This window comes from Bidens hawaiensis, unplaced genomic scaffold (genome assembly GCF_021521415.1).
Source record: "Bidens hawaiensis isolate Kalapana, Puna unplaced genomic scaffold, B.hawaiensis_p1.1 tig00033486_1, whole genome shotgun sequence".
Taxonomy (NCBI): domain Eukaryota; kingdom Viridiplantae; phylum Streptophyta; class Magnoliopsida; order Asterales; family Asteraceae; genus Bidens; species Bidens hawaiensis.
The window spans coordinates 49,496-69,228 of record NW_027495734.1 but is presented as its reverse complement, the minus strand read 5'-3'; the positions used below and the strand labels follow the sequence as shown (position 1 = coordinate 69,228).

The 19,733-nt window shown below is 33.3% G+C and overlaps 3 protein-coding genes across 4 annotated transcripts; 2 read left to right on the top strand and 1 right to left on the bottom strand.

Annotated features, from left to right (window-relative positions):
- Positions 1–5,293: 5,293 nt before the first annotated feature.
- On the top strand, positions 5,294–7,277 carry LOC143584894 (uncharacterized). Of its 2 annotated transcripts, none has more exons than XR_013144450.1 (2): positions 5,294–5,481; positions 6,075–6,544. XR_013144450.1 is itself a non-coding variant. In XM_077066822.1 (2 exons), the coding sequence occupies exons 1-2, from the start codon at positions 5,344–5,346 to the stop codon at positions 7,226–7,228; spliced, it is 504 nt and encodes a 167-aa protein (XP_076922937.1). In that variant the 5' UTR covers positions 5,294–5,343; the 3' UTR covers positions 7,229–7,277. The 2 variants fall into 2 exon arrangements, 1 of the variants encoding a protein (XP_076922937.1); XM_077066822.1 differs by lacking the exon at positions 6,075–6,544 and adding an exon at positions 6,863–7,277.
- Positions 7,278–8,966: 1,689 nt separating this feature from the next.
- LOC143584891 (uncharacterized) lies at positions 8,967–11,876 on the bottom strand. The gene is made up of 4 exons (XM_077066819.1): positions 11,663–11,876; positions 10,548–10,637; positions 10,342–10,438; positions 8,967–9,197 (listed from the first exon to the last, which is right to left on the bottom strand). Exons 1-4 carry the CDS (start codon positions 11,874–11,876, stop codon positions 9,059–9,061), a joined length of 540 nt encoding a protein of 179 aa, XP_076922934.1. The 3' UTR covers positions 8,967–9,058.
- A 4,068-nt stretch (positions 11,877–15,944) lies between these two features.
- LOC143584893 (uncharacterized) lies at positions 15,945–16,570 on the top strand. Its single transcript, XM_077066821.1, has one exon. The coding sequence runs from the start codon at positions 15,955–15,957 to the stop codon at positions 16,414–16,416; it is 462 nt and encodes a 153-aa protein (XP_076922936.1). The 5' UTR covers positions 15,945–15,954; the 3' UTR covers positions 16,417–16,570.
- Positions 16,571–19,733: the final 3,163 nt, after the last annotated feature.

The following is a 19,733-nucleotide window of genomic DNA, read 5'->3' as shown; positions in this document are numbered from 1 at the left end:
TACATTTATGTTAATATATATGAATAATTAATAATAGTAATTATTTAACATTTATTTTATCATCAATGAGTAATTAATAATAGTATATTTCTTTTTCTTTTATGCTATAGACACTTTAGTTAACATATGACATCTAACTAAGTAACTCCTGATTTTCATTGTTGTAGACTTTTAGTTGACAAATCTTTAGCGTCCATGGGTGTTCTATGAAACCCATATAGAAACATCAACAACGGATTTATTGTTATGTCTCAATTCGTCGTCATTGCATCTATGTTTTCTTTTTGGTAAAATTATCATATTTATAAAGAAACAGAGGCTCGTTCTTGTCATTAGTCGTCCTAGACGAATTTCTTGGTGTTGCATATGGAAAGATCTAGCTAAAAGCCTAAAAGCAAACCTAAAGATATTAGGACATGGCTTGGCGATAGTAAGAAAATTAAATTTTGATTTCAAACTGAAAATGTTTTTATTCGCCATTCCGCTTTCAAATTGGTGTCATTTCCGGTTAAATTATGTTTAGAAATAATAATACACAACACCACAACGCATGTCGATCATTGACAATTTCACACCGGCACGTATTCACTCTCACGAATAATCACACCACCAACACTAAGGGCATGTTTGGGATTGAATTTGAAAACAACTTATTACTTATATTGGCGTTTTCAAAAATCAAATAAGTAAAAGAAAATGTTTGGCAGTCACAAATCGTATAATCCAACTGGTACCCGTACAATATACCCAATTTGGTACCCGTACCAATTCAACTTATTATCCATACCGGCCAAGATTATTGAAGATTTAAAAAAAAAGAAAAAACAAAACGGTACCAAAATGGATACCATATCGATACCTATACCCATGTCGTACCAACAAATTCGATACAGTACTCGGTTTTCAACTTTATTGTTTTCGGTACGAGTACGACACATAAAACTTTAATTCCATCAAGGTGTCTAATCAACTACATTTGAAATACAAGGACTCAATGCAACACATTACATAATATACAAACTAAAAACATAAATTTGGCAAGCAAAAACCATACTAAACTAAACTAGGGTAAGTTAGAACACAAAGGGAAATAAAAATAAGAAGTGTGATAATGATTTTTGTGACTATTCAAAAAAACCCTTAAAAATAAATTCAAAAAAGTAAAAAAAATCATAACTCAAAACATTAAAAAAAATGAAAAAATTTAAAAAACTAAAATATTTCCCCCATCAATCTCGTTCAAAAAAAAAACTGATGAAAAGACACAATACCGAGATCAAAGACACAATAATGAAAATAAACAAAATTCACAATTATAACAAAAAAAGACACAATAGATCGCAAAAAAAAAAAAAAAACACAATGCCAAACAAAATATAACACAATTTTGAGTAATATAAAACAATATTAAGAAAAAAAAGACACAATCAATGACGAAAATAAATACAAAACACAATGATAAACAAAAAGACACAATGATGTTCACTCATCAATGTGTTTTTTTATTTTCTTTTCTTTTTAAGAACAAGAAGTACTATTGAAAACATTTTTGTGTTTTTATTTTTTTTATTTTTTAACTTCACCCTACGAAACTAAACTAAACTAAACTTATTGTTGTTGTCCGATAAATACAACCAATGAGCCACTCCGACCACACCTAACGACATATCTTCACTTCTACTTTCATGGCGTCCATGTAACATAATATCACACAACACAACATCAGATTCCTTAAACTTTTGCATCTAGGTAATGTTCCTCATCATTTCCCTAATTTATATTTAAACAATTTTATTTAATTTTTAATTAGATCTCTCATTTTTCATAATTAATTTGATTTCTCAAATTACTTGATAATTTGTTGTTTCCGTACAGTTTTAATGATATCTAGAAGATCAATAAGGTTATACGGTATAACCTTATTGTTTTTGGTTGTAATTTGTAAAATTAAGTTTTGATATACGACTCGTATAGGCCTATTCAGTCATATAGATAAAGTTGACTAGTAAAATATACGTGTCGTATAGACTATACGTGTCTCAATGGTCGATAATAATCCCAACTTTAAAAATCACTACCAGCGGACCCAACTTTCTAACTATTTTTGTCTCAATGGACCTACGTTAAAAAACACTTAAAGTCGTTATGTTTTTTTCTGAGTTTCAAACCGATGTTTTAGGGACCGATGTTTTAGGGCTTTTGATCGGAATAACGATACGATTTGACTGATGTAAAAAAAGTATCGGTTTGAAACTTGGAAAAAACTTAACGGTGTTAAGTGTTTTTTAATAGAGGTCCGTAGAGACAAAAATAGTTGAAAGTTGGGACCGCTGATAGTGATTTTTAAAGTCGGGATTATTATCGGTCAATACACAAAAGTTGGGATTATTTATTTCCAGTTTGCCTTTATATTTATATGTTTTATGGATGTTAAATTATTTAAGGACTTTAAGGAACTCTTAATAATCAACGTCTTTTATAAATTTTTTTGTATGTTAACATTATTTGAGTGTAGTTTTATCATTCTTATATCTATATTTAAGATTTCAATTATGAAAATTAGTTCTTACACATATCTATGTTTTTTTACAGATATGTAAATTTTGTTATTACATAAATTTTAGACATATGTAAACTTGTGATTTATATGTGTAATAATAAAAAATTTATATATAAAATCATAGTAATCAAAAACGCTGCGCCTAGCCGCCTAGGCGACATTTTAGGGCGAGGCGCAATTACAGCGCTTAGGTTGACTAAAGGCGGATTTTAGGAATAAAAACGGCAAGTGCATATTTTAAAAAAAAAAAATTTTGTTAACCTTGATTTTATGTGATTATTATATGATTAATAGTTGAATAACCTACCCAAAAAATATGGGATTAACATAATTAAGTGTTAGTGTCTATCTTTGGCATTAAGTTTTTATTATCACAACTACAGAGCAGCCAGTCTCTACCGGAAGAACAGTTTAGCAATATATATATATATATATATATTTGTTTTAGAATATGAGGTTATTAGTCAACTTGTTAATGGTTTTCTGTTTTGTTTTATGTTTTCGATTATGAGATTAGTAAAACTCTGTTTGTTTTATTTTTTGTTTTCGATTATGAGGTTAGTAATAGACTGTTTTGTTAGTTTAGTCAAGCTTGTTAATGGTTTTCTGTTTTGTTATTATGATTTTTTTTGCTTTTGAGTATGAACAATTTGGTTATTTTGGATTTTCATATGATTTTGGAAACTATGGTTGAGGATTATGCTTTTGAATTGTTTTGGTATTTGAATAAAGTATTGTTTGCCATTATAAATTTTGTTTGTGATTTTTTTTATTTAAGTGCGCCTTTTTTGTCTCAGGCCCACGCTTTTTTTGCGCCTTGCGCCTAGCGCCTGGGAGAGGCACGTTCGCCTTGTGTGCGCCTATCGCTTTTAATAACTATGTATAAAATATGATAAAACTACTTTCAAATAATGTTAATATATAAAAAAAAATTTTAAAAAATGTTTGGTTGTTAAGAGTTCCTTTGTAAAAAATATAACTTTAATTAGATTTTATAATAAATGATTAAGTTCTAAAAAAACATACCCTACTTTTTTTTTTATACGATAACGAGGCAAGAATCTCAGAAAACACGCAAAACTAGGTGCCTATGCGGTTCGTATGGGCCTGAGACTCTATACGAGATATTAGAGTCTATACACCTCATATAGGGTTATTCGCCTCGTATAGGCCTTGACAGGCTGGTGTCCAAATATAGCATCCCTTCATAAAATATCTTCATCGCTGTTGTTACTTCGTGCTGCAACTCCCGGTCGTTACAGTCGCCTAGCGGTTAGACAGTTTAATCTTGGTTTTAAAATGCAAGAGGTGCTCATAGACGTTTAAGTCGTGAAAGCTTTGTGCAATGCGTATGACCAAAAACTGCATCTTTTTTTATGTGTTGGTCTTTTAATCAAGTAAACCATTCATAAGGTCTTCGTTCTTTTGGTCGGTTTTATATATCAGCCACCTCCAGACCATATATGTTACCAGTTTTGACTTTTGACCCACGTGTAAATGAAGTGCTGCATTATGGCACCAAGGCGTTTTTCTGTTCGTCTCTCACTTTTTAAAACTAAGAGTTTAATTATTTTCTGTATTTTCTTGTATATATGTTCGTCTATATATTCTTGCAAAGCTTAATGTGGAAAGTTGAGAACTTTCGCCTATAAAATTTAATAATGATATGATCGTAAATCGAACACGTAAAAGGAAACTAATTGTATGGCTAAGAAGGCAAATTATTCGGTAAAAAGGGTATTTCTGGTTTATCTCGGAGTGGGCTGCAATCATATATGTTCGGAGATATGATTGTGTCACTTTGTGAAGTTCTAATTATTTTTATAGGAAGTGTTTTGATCTTCGAAGTAAATTTCAACTTTTTCAGATCAATGCTTGGACTCTGCAACTGCAACTTTGAATTTGAGAAGAGATTATTATTATTATTATTATTATTATTATTATTATTATTTCAGTGGAAAGTTGATAATTTCATCAAAGCATCAACTTTAAAAAATAGTACATCTGAAAAAAAAAACTGTAGCATGTTCCTTAAGTATTTTAAAGTTAGAAAGTACAAGATTTGACGTCTAAGACATTCGAAATGGATTATGTTATACATGGAAAGAATTAATGCCTTTTAGTTGTCGGTTTCAGTTAAAGTATCGATTTTAACCTAAACTGTATCAACTAAAATGACAAGTCGCATTGGTCACACCATAAAGTAAATTCACTGTGGAACAGAAGATTTTATCTTCAATAAATATCTTCATCGTTACTGCAGCACCCTGTGACAGTTGCTTAGCTGTTAGACAGTTAGTTTAATCTTGGTTTTAAAACGCGCAAGGCATTGCTTTATGTATGACCAAAAATTGCATCTTTTTTACGTGTCGGGTTTTTTTAAATCAAGTAAACCATTCATAATGTCTTCGTCGTTGGTCTCTTTCTTAGAGAGATGATAATTTCATCGGCTTTATGTGATATGTATGACCAAAAATTGCATCTTTTTTACATTTTTTTTAATAGAAATGGCTTTTTACACAATACATAAGCATTATGGCGCGCTCGTTATATTTTGGTCCTTTCGAAACAAATGCCTTTCAAATAAGTCAACCCGCATAACTTTTATCAAATTAATCAATTTATGTTGACAGAACCTACTTTCACTTTTGTAAAAGGTTTCCATACTTGGGTGATCACCTTTATAATTTCCTTAGATTGCAAGTTAAATGATTAACCACCTTGTGTTTTTCAGATGTGATTATTTATTCAACAATACCAACCCGAAAAGTCAAATAGTCAAGATGGAGGAAGAGATGGTTAAGCTGTGTAGCATCATGCCAGTGGAGCTTGCAATCAAAAGGGAGCTAGAGTACCGCAAGAAAATCGAAGCACTAAAAAATCAACATCAAAATGACTTGAAACCGCTCTTACTTGCACAGGTAACTTTGTGAAAAATCGTCATGTTTGTTTTTTTTTTCTCAAAATGCATATTATGAATATTTTATACGGCGATTATTATTATTAAGTTACTTGGTTCTTAATGCTTTATAATACAGAAAATTTGGTTTGTTTTTTGCATTAAGTGTAGACTTTGGGTAACTTTGACCTATTTGACCACCCGTATGACCCGTTTCTTATTTACCCCTTTGACCCGTTAGAGATCAAACATAACCAGAATCGACCCGTTCTTTTATAATTGGATCAAAACTGTCACCTCTATCAGCAAGGCCGGCTATGAGGCTGGGCCGGGTGGTCGACGGACCCCCGCCCGACATCCCGATAGGCCCGAATTATTTTTTAAAAAAAATTATATATGTATTTTTTTGAGAAAAAATATGTATTCTTAATGTTTAAACCCAATTACTCAACTAATTTAAGGCCCAATTATTTTTTTTCGCCTTCGGCCCAAAATTTTTTCGCGATTCTCGGAGACGGCCCTGTCTATCAGTTGAACCAAGAAAACAGTTAACTTATTGTGACATGAAGAATCAGAATCAGTTTTCGGTTTTGACCCTAGAAATCCACATTGTAGGGCCCACCGACACAAGTCAGGAACGAGGATGCTGAGTTGGCACCGCGCACGTCTCAAAAGTCTCCAATGCTGCAGTTTTCGTCAAGCCCAGAGAAAATTGCATTTTCTTGCAAAGCTTGTCAGTTGACTTTTAACTCTGTTTTTCACCTTACTTGTCACGTTGAAAGTCAACAACACAAAGTCAACATGTCTCAAATGAAGAAGAGAAGAGAGGCGATTAGCAACCCGATTTGGTGTGAATTATGCGGATCCCCGTCTTCAAGTTTGGGCCAAATCGAGGCGCATCTGAACGGGTCAAGACATAGTTTATCGGTCTCAAGTTCAGTCAAAAGGACAAAAAATTAACCGAATTTGTGGGACCCACTTGTCAAAAATAAAGTTGTTTGCGAAGTTATTATTGTTTACAAATAGTTTAGTTCATAGACCCGATTGCTCGTTTATGTTCGTTTGTTTACATATTAATTAAAATATTTTAGAACCGTTACAATTTAGTCTTCTTTTATTACATTATAATATATCGCGTCGTTACATTTTAGTCTACTTTTATTAAATTTTTAGGCCCGACATATTGATGTTCATGCTTACTTTCAGTTAGTGTTTGCTTTGTTATGTTTGTTCGTTTACACTATTAAGGAACGAACATAAACAGACACGACCACACTCATTTTTTTAACGAACGTTCATGTTCGCTTGGTTCGTTTGCAAGCGTATTTTTATGAGTATTAAATTATTAATATGACATTGGACACTATTCTGCATGTGTAGCCTTACTAAAACATTTCATGCAGGTGCCGGTTTCCGAAAGTCAACCCGCGGTTGACCGGAAAAGAAAGTTACAACCCTTCAACGCGCAGTCTTCTAGAAGCTCTCGGTCGTCTACAAGGTTTGTTTGCGTGGTCTGCCAGGTCGCGTTTGCTACCGTGTACCATCTAAAGATGCACGGTGAAACGTTTGCGCATAAAGCGAAAATTAACAACTCAAGAAGAGGTGGGAAAAGCTTAAGTAATCCATTTTTATGTGAAGCTTGTGATATTATGTGTTCAAGTGGTAGAGTTATGGAGCTTCATGTTGCTGGATTAAGGCATGCTGCATCTCTTCAAGAGTTTGAGGATGCAAAAAGAGTAAGAAATTATGGGAGTTTGCCTTCAAATTAGTAACATCAGAATCTTGTTTTTTTTTTTTTTTTTTACTTTGTTTGAATAAAATATTAGAATTTGGGTTTTTTTTTGGGAAGTTAAATAATAAATACTCATTTTGGTATGTTGGAAGGGTGATCAGGCCTGTAAAAGAACCGAACGCTCGTTGAACTGTTCGTGAACCGGAAGTTTTGTTTATTTAATAACATCAGAATCTTGTTTTTCCTTTGTTTGAATAAAATATTAGAATTTGGCTGTTTTTCTGTTTTTTTTGGTAAGTTAAATAATAAATACTCATTTTGGTATGTTGGAAGGGTGATTAGGCCTCGGTGAACTGTTCGTGAACCGTTCAGCGGGAAGTTTGTTTATTTAATAAACGAATGAACATGAACACATGTTCTGTTTGTTCATTTATGTTTGTTTGTGTTTGTTTATTTATGTTCGTTTATGTATTAATAGAAAATAATTAAATATTATCTGGATGAGTCATCTACTTAAATGTTTTATATTCGTTAATTTGTGTTCATTTAAGTGTGTTCATTTATATTCGTTTATGTTTGTTTGTGTTCATTTACGTTTAGATTTTAAATAAACGAACATAAACGAAAACAAAATGCTCATTTTTTAAATAAACGAAAATGAACATAAATATTTGTTCGATTAAGTGTTCATGTTCGTTAAAGTTAAATGAACGAACACGAACATGCCCGTGTTCTTGTTCGTTCGATTCGTTTACAAGCTTTTATTATTCACATTGATGAATACATTGGTCTCAATCTCTAGGCTCTGTCGATTTTATTTGTGTTCATGAAAACATTTATTTCCTTAATGAACGAACACGAACATAAAACTTGTTCGGTAAGTGTTCTTGAACTGTTCGTGAACACATTATTTTTTAACAAACGAACATGAACAAGGCTTTGTTCGTGTTCGTTCGGTTCGTTTACAGCCCTAAGGGTGATTATGGTAGGGACATGTGATAGCTTGTAGTTTTATGTATCTAATGTTTTATCTTGCTATTTACTACCAAGTTTTCATGATTAATTGGAATAGGGCTTAAACGAACTGAATGAAGATGAAAGTACGCTTGTTTATGTTAAACTAAATGGATGAAACACATTAAAATGAACGGTTTTTCTTGTTTTTTTTTAAATTAAGAGAATATGTTTGTTTGTTCGTTAATAGATAAACAAAGAAACATGAAGAAGCATAAACCATCTACTAAAATAGCCTATTAAAAGATATTGAAGTAAAATATAAATTTTGGTATAAAAGATATTAAAGTAAAATATCATACACACACACACGTATATATAGGTGTTAAAAGCGTATATAAATGAACGGAAAGTCTGTTTATTCTATGAAAATAAAATATAGTTCATGTTCGTTCGTCTTAATAAATATAAACATAACATATTTTCTGAAGTCAGTTCATAGATGGTTTACTTAACGTCTAGTATGTTTACAAGGAGCTATCTATGTGATCAAAAGCTCGGACATGAGAATAAGTATAATAGTCGTACACCTAATTTTGAAAAAAACTTGAGTCTCAGTTATCTTAAGATCCTTTTCTTACTATACTATAGCATTGTTGTCCGGACCGAATGTTATCCAATCCGTTGGGAGTGTTGCCCGTTCAAGGCCAATGATCACGACACACTACCTTGTTTTCGTGTTTCAAGGTTGTTTGGCGGGTCCAACGTTGATTTACTGGTTTTAATCTGTGTTTGGTCCAACATAATCTTTGTTATAAAGAATGCTCAAGAAGTCAAGATGTAAAACTTAACATTGGTCATGTAATCAAGTGATAAGGAAAAGTACAACTAGTCTACAAAAAATAGAAGACTCTCATTCTACTCCGGCTTTCTTTTTCAACGCGGTGATAAACTCGTCCCTTTCTAGTTGTGTCATTCCTTCGGTCGAGCAATCGCCAACTCCCCATTCCGCTCCTCTTATGCAATACTTGTCTTGTATCGATTGTCGATTCCTGAAATTTTCTCACAAGTTAATCACATATGTTCCGGGAAAATCAGACCAAAATCATTTGTTAAACTTATGTAACAATGATGAACCCATCAGCTAAGTAGCATGAAAAATATCCTGCAACCTAATTTTCATATATATAATTATTGAACCCCTAAACTTATTTAGAATGCAGGTACCTATGAATTTTTTGAAAAAACATGTTACCACATTTTTTTTTTTTTGGATCAAAGTTACCACTTAGAGTGGTCAAATTTTGATGAAGTAACACTGCATGATTTTAAACCAAAAAGAAAAAAAAAAGGACCATTTTATTTGGACTAATCTAGTAGGTAACAAGTTACTAGTTTAAAACTTTTTTTCACAAATATGTATACCTTTGACAAGTTTATAGTCTTTAATATCTTAAAAGTAGGGGTGTGAACGAGCCGAGGTCGACTAGGCTCGAGCTTAGCTGGTTTTGACTTATTAGAGCTCGAGCTCGGCTCGTTAAGAACTCTTTTTCTAATTCTCAAGCTCAGCTTGTGATTTGTTTTTCTAATTAATTTCATATATTTTGAGAAAAATCTTAAACGAGCCTAAGCTCGACCCGAGCTCGTGTAGTACCTTAAATGAGCAAAAGCTCGGCTCGAGCTGGTTTGTGCAGTGTAAAACTAATACATTAAAGTCCAAAAGAAGCAACCCTTAAAAATAAACAAGGTTCAACGAACCTAAACAAGCTTTACATACAAGGCTCGACCTCAGGCTTGATAACTAAGCGAGCTTTATTTGAAGCGCGAGCTCGTTTCAAGTTTTTATCAATCCGAGCTTGAGTAGCTAGCGAGTAGCTCGGCTCGTTTGCACCCATACTTAAAAGTAGTAGTTTGAGGGGCTTTGCTTAATATTCTTTCATTTGGACTTTATGTATTATGTATTATAATTAATAGGCTAAAGGATATATTTTTATTTAAAATAAAAAAAGTATATTGATTATTTATGATGTGTAATTTGTAAATGTAACACAATTTTGTTACATCTTTTGGTAATAAATAAACTACATTGCATAGAGTAATGCATATTGTTAACACTTTAAACACATTATTCATAAATTATTTTCAACTTTTATTAAAAAGAATTTTTATATAACTGAGAAATGCATATTGTCTTACTTTGCTTTGTTCAACTTGGATTTTTCAAGAAACTCCTTAAGCAAAGGAGAATCTTTAAATCTTGCATCATTTTCTGCATACCTTTTTTGGTTTTCTTCTGCAATGCACAAAAGTTATATATAGTTTGTGTTAGTAAACCGGAACGCGAATGGGAATTGTTTTCGTGTGTAATAAAACTATAAAAGAGTGGGAAAGGCACATGATACCGTTGAAGCGAGAGAGTGAATCGAGCTTTGGTAGTTCGGGACCAGGGAGTGATTCGATCCCAGGGAAACCCGAAAGTATTCCGGCTTGGGCTGTAACATCATTGCCAAAAAAATTAGTCTTGTAAGAGAATCCAAAATCCTCAATAAAGTTTATAAGAATATATGTAGCATTAAAAGACTGTTACATCAAAGGGTTAAAAGTTGTTCAAAGGATTTTGTAAACAGTTAATGATTTTGTAAACTTTTTATACAAAATTTTCATCTAATCAAGGTTTTTTTACACATGATACGAGCCATATGATAAGATGAAAAATGGTCATATGGGTCCTAGGACTTTGTCAATTGTCACATCAATCATTTGTTTGTCAGTCAAACACATCATGCCAGTAGTATAATTTTTCCCTCATACTGTCATACAACACGTCTGGCCACTATTCGCATGTTGTATGACCCCGTATGATCATTTTCCTCTGTCATGCGGCATGTATAACACGTTAGTGGCTGTCTAGATAGTGAAAGCCTTTAATTACTTATTTTCTTAAATCTAACTTTAAGAATTTAAGTTCTAACCAACCCAGGACGGTCTCCGAAATTTTGAATGCCCAAGACGAGTACTAGAAAAAGACCCTTATATTAAAAAAAATCCTCTCAAAAGGGCCCAATAAAACATATCATTAGGTAGGTTATCTACAAGTCTATTACTTCATTAGTATGCCCAGACCCTGTAACATATTATTAGATTGCTCGATGTTTAATGGACTTGTTAATATTTTGTGGCTCTTATCTTATCGACCAATTCACTTATTAATCTTAAAAAAGCATGTATTTATATGTTTAGATATAACTTTTTTTTTTTAATTTTATGCCTCATCAAGACCGTGGCCTCGACGTCGGCCGAGCTCTTTATAGGTCTGAGACGGCCCTGTTTTAACCCATTAATAAAATATTCATAAGCCCAATGATCCATTATATGCATGTCAAAACAAAATGAGCCACACATTTAAGATTGTCAAGATTGGACCAAGGATAAGATAATGATAATAAAACAACTTTATACTATATATACATAAAAGATACTATTAACCAATGCAACAAGAATTGTATTTACTATTTACCAGGGTATGTTGAGAGAAGAAGTGTCATTGAAGCAGCCAAAGGAATAATATTAGACTTATCAAACCAACTTCTTTTATGCAATATTAATGGTGTTGATGAATGTAAAATATTATTACACGTGTATTTGCCGCCGCGAAAGCCAATAGTGGCGGTAGATGGTGTGGTTAAGAAGCAAGTGTGCCATGTAGGTGCAAATGAAGCAGAAGAAACCATGGCTACTTCTTCACTTCAGTTTGTTAAAATGTTTAACGAGTGGATGTACATAGATAATAAAGTGGTGCAAACCATTGGTTGTTAATTTGTTATTTGGATCTGATGATGTGGCTTGTTTTAATTGGTTGTGTGGCTGGGCTTTTTTTTAAATAGCAAAAAGTTGTTTGTATTGGACTATTGGAGATTTGGAGTTAATCAAAAAGATGAAAAGGTCCAAATGAAAAACTGGTTGTAGATAGAGCCCATCTTACATACTATAAGCCCATTTAAGGTCATTTGAAAAGGCCCAAATTAGGAATGCAATGTATAACATTGAAAAACCTAAATTGTTTTGAGAAGATGTATTACATTTTTTTAGAACGTCGACTTCTTATTTAGGCTACCGCACTCTTTAAATTTGGAGATTCCTGATGCCTTCACTCTGGCCAAACTATGTTGTCTTAACCAGGCCCACGCTAGCTTCAGAGTATGGCTTGGGCGTTGCATCGGGAAACCATACCGTCGACTGCCACTTGACGGCCGTTGTGCCACCACAAGAGCAGAACTCTCTGGCGTAACACACGGTGGGACGAAAACTCGGGTTTTGAAACACATTATGTGTTATTTAATGCAATTTAATTTTCATTATTATTTGATTTAAAACAAAAATTAAATAATAGTTAAATTTCTAAGTTTTTTAAAATAAGAGATATATTAAAATAAATGTGTTTTATTAGTAAAATTAATATTTAATGAGGGAAATTGTTAAAAAGTTGTGATATAAATATAGATATGGATTAGTTATTTGTAATATTTATATCTGATAAACAAGTAACTACTACGCCACATGCTAAATTTCTATAAGTCCACGATTCTTATTTCCGCTTCTCTTATTTACCCCTTTGTGCATAAGAGAGTTGTGCATCCTACCCATTTGTGCATCATGGAGTTGTACATAAAGAAGAAAGTAAATAGGATGCTCTAAAGGGGTGACCTGAGAACACATATGGATTGCCAACAAGACTTCACAAAGAAAAGCATGTGCATCGAATAGTTGTACAGTATAACATGTCAATGCACCTTTCATATGTAAATTGCAATTCCATCATATGTGTTCTTAGTGTCACTCCTGTGGAGAAATACAATTGTTGGGTGGTGGAGCCAAGGGTTGTATATTGTAATGTATGAAATTATGAAGCATGCAACCGAAAGTTATTTATGGTTTTAAGAGTAGTTGCAAAATGTCACATATGTCCTCATCACCGCACATAATGTCATCATCTTAATAATTTTAGTTGAGAAAAAATACATTAAAAACTGATAGTTATTATATCATTAACACCCAAAGAATTCAAATTAAAAAAGGAAGGTATTGAACTCAAGTCACACCCGTGACAAAAAATAAAGGGTTTCAGGTTGAGTCAGTGGGTTTTTTCACATATAAGTGGGTTTCCTCCTAAGAGTGATCTTTGGTACTCGGGGCATGGAGATAAGAGGGTGATATAAAATTAATTATGAATTCTCTAAATATTTTTTTTTTAACTTAAAAGCTTCTATTTAAGTCTTCAAATATCACAGAGTTCAAAATTATTTAGTTAAATATTTAAAAAAAATAAAAAGATAAAGAAAAGGAATAATGATAAAGACCGTTATTTATGAGTTATTTCTAAATAAAAGTCACATACTTTAAAATATTAACGTGGTTGGCTGCTTTGAAAGAAAAAAAATATAATATGCCAAATGATAATATAAAAGGAAAAAGAAAAAAGAAATAGGTGGTATTATAAGCAAGTTTAATTCTTAGTTTCTTATATTTATATTATTTAAAGGATTAAGTACACTTCAATTAAATTAAAATTTATCAGTAACATAAAAAAATTATTACCCAACTGAAAAAAATAGTGTTTTAAAAGTTGACAAAATTCATAACTGTTACGTCAAAGTTCATTTTTTAGCACATATCTTGACGAATGCATGTGTTAACTCTTAACAGATTACATTATTTTGTTTAATTTGTATAGCATACAGGTTTACTTAATCTGTGCAATACACAAGTTTTTATTGACATAACTTTTACATTATATTTACTTTACCTATAGTTAAAAGTTAACATAACTTATTTTCTAGAATATGTGATCGTAGTTGAACCACGTTCGATTTTGATGGGCTTTTTTGGAAAGTTAATATTTAACGGAATATGCTATTAAGATGTTGCCGACAGAAGTTCACTAATAAAATAAAATGCATGGCTATAAATTAGGGGTATGGCCGCATCGGTTTTTAATACTCTTAAGTTTCATCAGTTGGATGATAGCACTCCCAACTTTTACTTTGATACATATCGATTTCAACTTTGACCTTATTTGTTTCTGGCACTTCCGAACGTAACGGACTCTAACTCCGTTACTTTTCTTGCTAACGTGGCATTTTTTAATACATGTGGCATGCTTATGTGAAAATTAAATACCTCTTAAAATAAATTAATTCCATATATGTACCACCACCTATGGCCGGCCACCACCGGCCTCCACCACCATCTGCAACACCTAAGTTCAATCCCTAGTTTCGTATACAACTTAATTTGAAGGCCTAATTTCACCACCAGCTTCATCACCAACACCAGCCTCCGCCACTTCCGGACTCCATCACTGACAGCCTCCACCACAGTCGGCCTCTTCCTCCGCCTGCAAGTACACAAATTTCAGATCACTCTCAACTTTGACCTTATTTGTTTCTTGCACTCCCGAACTTAACGGAATCTAACCCCGTTAGTTTTCTTGCTAAAGTGACATTGAAAATTAAATACCTCTTAAAAGAAATGATTGAGGATTACATAATGCAAAGTACATATCTTAATACACGAATATGATTAAATGTGGTGGTGGTTGATATTCAAAAGTTTGAAGAAGTTAATTCCACAAATGTTGTTCTTAAATACAAGGTTCACAAGACTCTTGATCCAATTGGTACATGAGTCAAAGCTATTAATGTGGTTGTTGATGTTCACTAAATAAGGGAGTGCAGCTGTGTAGTAATTTGATTCATATTTTAACCACATAAGACGATAATATTCGTGAACTCAAAAGATAATAAGTGATGTATATTCAACACAAGACGGGATACATGATACAATTTTATAACCAAGTAAACAAAAATCGAGTTATCACCCACTAAGTGATAAGTTATAGACGTGTAGTCTAGTGAACTCAAGATGTGTGGTAAGATTTTCCGAATAAATAATTAAGATTTTGAATTTCATAAGTGATGAAATTTATTAGGGTACTGGGGGCGTAAACTGAGCGAGCCGCGTGACAACTAATCTTTCACCTTCAGCTTCGCAACTAACGATTCTACTAGAGCATGCACAAAACTACATGAGTGCCATAACAAGCATCTCCTTCGGTTTCACTAACTCGAATTTTGCTTGCCAATCTCACATACCGAGCCAATTACGTCGATGTTAGTGACAAGTCGATGAAATTAGTACATTAACCAAGTGGTAAGGACAGACAAATAGTACCAGGTATCAAACTGTACTGTACCAGACCATTTTCGGTAACCACTTTTTGCTTTTTTCTGGTTCGGTGTTATCGGTACCGATATTTTAAGTTGATTTATTTTTAAATATCAAACCGTACTGTTATCGTACCGAGCAATTTCAATACTAGCATTGATATTCTTTTTTTACGATTTTCAAGATTGATACTACCGATATCAATACCAGTTTGATATGATATCGGACTTTTGATACCAAGCTTATCCTAACGTGCTCGACTCAAGTAAAGATATTTAATGGTTACACTTTCACGACACGCATTCAACACAAATCACTAGAGCCCCACTTGTAAAGCTAAGCCCCTGCCACGTCACAAAAAATATCCAAACTGGGGCCCACATACTTATCCAACACGAAGTGGCCGACACAAAATAATATCAACAAACACACAATGACCATTATACCCTCACAAAAATAACCCACAAACCACACACCACCTTTTTCCCAAAGGGGAAATCCGTCAACACCTCATCTATTTAACCCCCTAAATGTTAAATCCAACCTCTCAACAAATATCAATATCCACCTTTTTTTGAAAAAAAAATGAGCTCATTCTTAAGCAACATTAAAAGCGCCGCCGCTAGCGCCGTTACTGGCGGCGACGACAAAAACACAAACCCGAACCAGACATCGAACAGTGACCTCGTGTCAAGTGCCAAGTTGGTTGCTGAAGCGGCGCAGAGTGCAGCCAGCAACCAGTCTGACAAAATTGACAAGCCGAAGGTGGCTGGCGCCGCAGCCGACCTTCTTGACGCCGCCAAAAAATACGGAAAATTCGATGAGACTCAAGGGGCTGGCCAGTATTTAAAACAGGCTAATGATTATTTACACCAGTATGAAAAGTCCGGTACTCCGGCGGCGGCGCCACCGGCGGCTGAGGGGGAGAAAAAGGTAGACGCGCCGCCGCCGGCTGAGGAGAAAAAAGAGGAGGAGAAGAAAGAGGAGTCGGGAAGCGAGTTTGGAGCCGCAGACGCTTTTATGGCGGCCGGAAGTTTTTTTAAGTAGAACTAAAACAAGAACTATGTCGAATTTATTTTCGCATTGTTGACTTGTACACCGTGTTTTACTTCTTGTACCTTGTTTGAAGTTTGATGTTTTATGTGTAATTAATAATTGTGAAGTGTGACTTATTAACTAATTTCGGATTGTGACTTATGTGTTTTGTTATATAAAAAAATGGAATGTGACTTAACATGCTTGACTTTTATAATTTTTTGTTGTTTTATTTTGGAAATTAGTTAAGCGTAATCTGGTTGGTTAAAAAGTGACCGGGTTAAAAGTGACTCGATAAGTTTTAGGGTGAATATTATGAAATAGGTTGATCAATTGGATATTTTGATTAACCTGTCAGATTGATAAGTTTTAGGGTGAATATTATGAAACTGGTTGATCAAATGGATATTTTGATTAACCGGTCATATGGATATTTTAGTTTTTTTCATTTTTTCTTTAAATTTAAAATAATCAAGATTATTTAAACATAAACTAGATTATTTGAATGTGTCACTTTAAATAAAAAAAACAAACTTCAAAAAGGTCAAATCTCACATATGAAGTACGACCCACAACCGGAATCACTTATGAAAGTGTTATGGGCCGGAATCACTTACGAAAGCGTTATGGATCCATCAACAGCGTACTCATCCTTTACCATGTATCCGTTTGATTGGCCTGTAGTAGAGATGCACATACTAACCGGTTCCCAACCGAAAAGCTAACCGGTTATTAACCGGTCGGATCCTAATCGGTTAGTAACCGATCCTAACCGCCGGTTAGTAACCGGTTTATATTCTTGATTTCAAAACCGGTTATTAACCGGTTAACCGATTTTTTTTTATTATTTTATTAAAAACCGGTTAATAACCGACCGGTTAACCGATTTTATTTTTTATTAATTTTTCAAAACCGGTTAGTAACCGACCCGATTAACCGGTCTAACCGGTTATTTCCTGAAAAAGACCGGTTAGAAAAAAAACCGGTTTTCGGTTAACCGATTAACCGGAATGTGCACCTCTAGATTGTAGTGGGTTGCATGTAAAATGGAGATTGATGTTGTTACTATAGTGAAGCTCCTTTGTGCTCCATGCTATTGGATAAGATTGGCTGAGTTGGGCACTGGATGACGCTCCCCTTAGAGCCCATAACACGTGATCTTACATAAATGTTCATAATACTTGGTTCATAATAATTTATGATGCATAAATGTTCTTTTGTACAATTGTAGGAACGACTACAAATGAAAATGTATCTATAATTAGGTAAATGATCCAATATAAATGACAATAAAAATGATTGTTTAACATATAAAGCGTATGAAGTCCTTCCGCGTCATAGTTACTCATGAAGTAAGAATCATGCATTGAGTAAAAGAGTTACGCATGAAGTAAATTATTGTAAATAATTGTGCATGATGTAAATTAGTTATAATTACTCATGGAGTAAAATAATTACGCATGAAGAAAATTAAACAAGAAGAAAATTATACAATTTATAAAAGTATAAAACAATTACGCGACCAATATCTTTTATGTACTTACTATTATGCTACCGCATTTTTGTTTTAAGTGAAATCAAGATTCATGGTTTATTCGTACACTTTGTACGAAAAGGAGTCTTCAATGTTTTTATATTTTTTCCATAGATGAAACTAATAATTTAGTACTACATTATTTAAAATGTTGAATAAGTTTAAAACTTTTGTAACTAATTATTTATATATTAGTTCATGAGGCCCAGCTTAACGATGTTATTTGGAGGCCTAAATCGAAATGAGATTTTGTGGTCCTTTTATGACAATTTAAAAAAAAAACAAATAAAAAAGGTGCTAATACTGAGTCTTGAACTCATAACCTACGAGTTAGCAACACACAAGCTTACCACCAAACCAATAAACATATTTACTTTTAATCCACCGATTAAATATATATTTATATATAATGCTTTTTTTATATATATATATTTGGAGGCCTTAACTAAGTGTGGGTCTAAAACTCTATCTTCATTTCGCTGACTCACAAACCACCCTTGTAGTTCGTAGCACACTGTACAAAGTAGCATAAAAAGATCTCAAATGTACACGCTAAATAGTAAATACGATGGTCATCTTGATATAAGTTAAATAAGCACTTTTTGTTAAGCCACCACATAAATATCAGTATATCACATACCATGTTACACATGTGGTTGTGTTGCAAATCACTTATTTAATATGTAGACATAATATAAATATTTTTGTTAAACCACATCAAATATCATTTCCACTTGTGATCATGGTCGGCACAACTTTAAATTTGTTTCCGTATATGTCAACCACTTGCCTAACTATCTTACAAAGTATCGTTGTCATGAATTAAATGATGATCGATGTTGCTCGATTATTTCATAAAAACACTACCCTCTCTTTCATCTGATCTTCTATTGTCGTCGTCATAATAGAGACCACACCACAGATAAATATAATTAATTTTTGTGGGTCTGTTGATTGTCTTTGGGTTGTTTAAATTAGCGGGTACACCGCACACCCTCTTAAAATTTGAGAAAAACAAATAAATATTTATATCAATTCAAAAACTCATAATTGTATTACAACTATTTAACCCGTTTACAACTTAATTATAACTCTATGTCAGCTTATCACTTTAATTGTGTTTTAACCCCCAAATCCGTTTAACGTGTTAAAGAGTTACATGTTGTATCTAGCCTACATGATTTTAAGTGTAGTCGAATAAGATAGATTACAATGTTCTCAACCAAACAAAGGTGAACTTGCTTGCAGATTTTTTTTTTTTTCCAAATTTCATTTTTTAGTTAATTCCAAACTATATGTCAACTTCACATAGGTCAAGTTTCATTGAATGGAACCCAAAATTAATATCTTGTATCTTCATATCGTCACAGAGAACGTGTAAGCTTTATCTATCACAAGTCAATGAAAATTAAGGATGTGAAAATCCCATCACTCTGCAAAAATGGTTTTTTTTTTGGGTGATGGGGTGTTCCTCGGTCAGTACCCAAGGATTCATTCAACAATTAACTAATAAGATAATGCCGCTTCAAGTCACACTACCCGAGTATCCAGCCCACTAGAGGTGCACCAAAAACCTGAACCTGAAACCGGACCCAAAAAAAAAACTGGAACCGGTATTTTGTATTACCCGGGTACCCGAACCCTAGCCGTAGGGTACGGATAGGGTATGCATTTCGGTACCAAAACCCGTACCCAAACCGAACCCGATTTGTACCCGGTAATACCCGAAAACCGGAACCGGTTTCATACCAAAACCGGTTTTTCCAATACCTGAAACCGGGTTTTTCAAATACCC

What these genes read in the sequence shown, in the direction of transcription:
- LOC143584894 (XM_077066822.1), top strand. Translation starts at nt 5,344, where the DNA reads ATGGAGGAAGAGATGGTTAAGCTGTGTAGCATCATGCCAGTGGAGCTT. An exon ending in AACCGCTCTTACTTGCACAG is followed by an intron (nt 5,482 to 6,862) that starts GTAACTTTGTGA and finishes CATTTCATGCAG; the next exon opens with GTGCCGGTTTCCGAAAGTCA.
- LOC143584893 (XM_077066821.1), top strand. Translation starts at nt 15,955, where the DNA reads ATGAGCTCATTCTTAAGCAACATTAAAAGCGCCGCCGCTAGCGCCGTT.
- LOC143584891 (XM_077066819.1), bottom strand. Translation starts at nt 11,876, where the DNA reads ATGGTTTCTTCTGCTTCATTTGCACCTACATGGCACACTTGCTTCTTA. An exon ending in TCTTCTCTCAACATACCCTG is followed by an intron (nt 10,638 to 11,662) that starts GTAAATAGTAAA and finishes ATGATGTTACAG; the next exon opens with CCCAAGCCGGAATACTTTCG. An exon ending in TCCAAGTTGAACAAAGCAAA is followed by an intron (nt 9,198 to 10,341) that starts GTAAGACAATAT and finishes AGAAAATTTCAG; the next exon opens with GAATCGACAATCGATACAAG.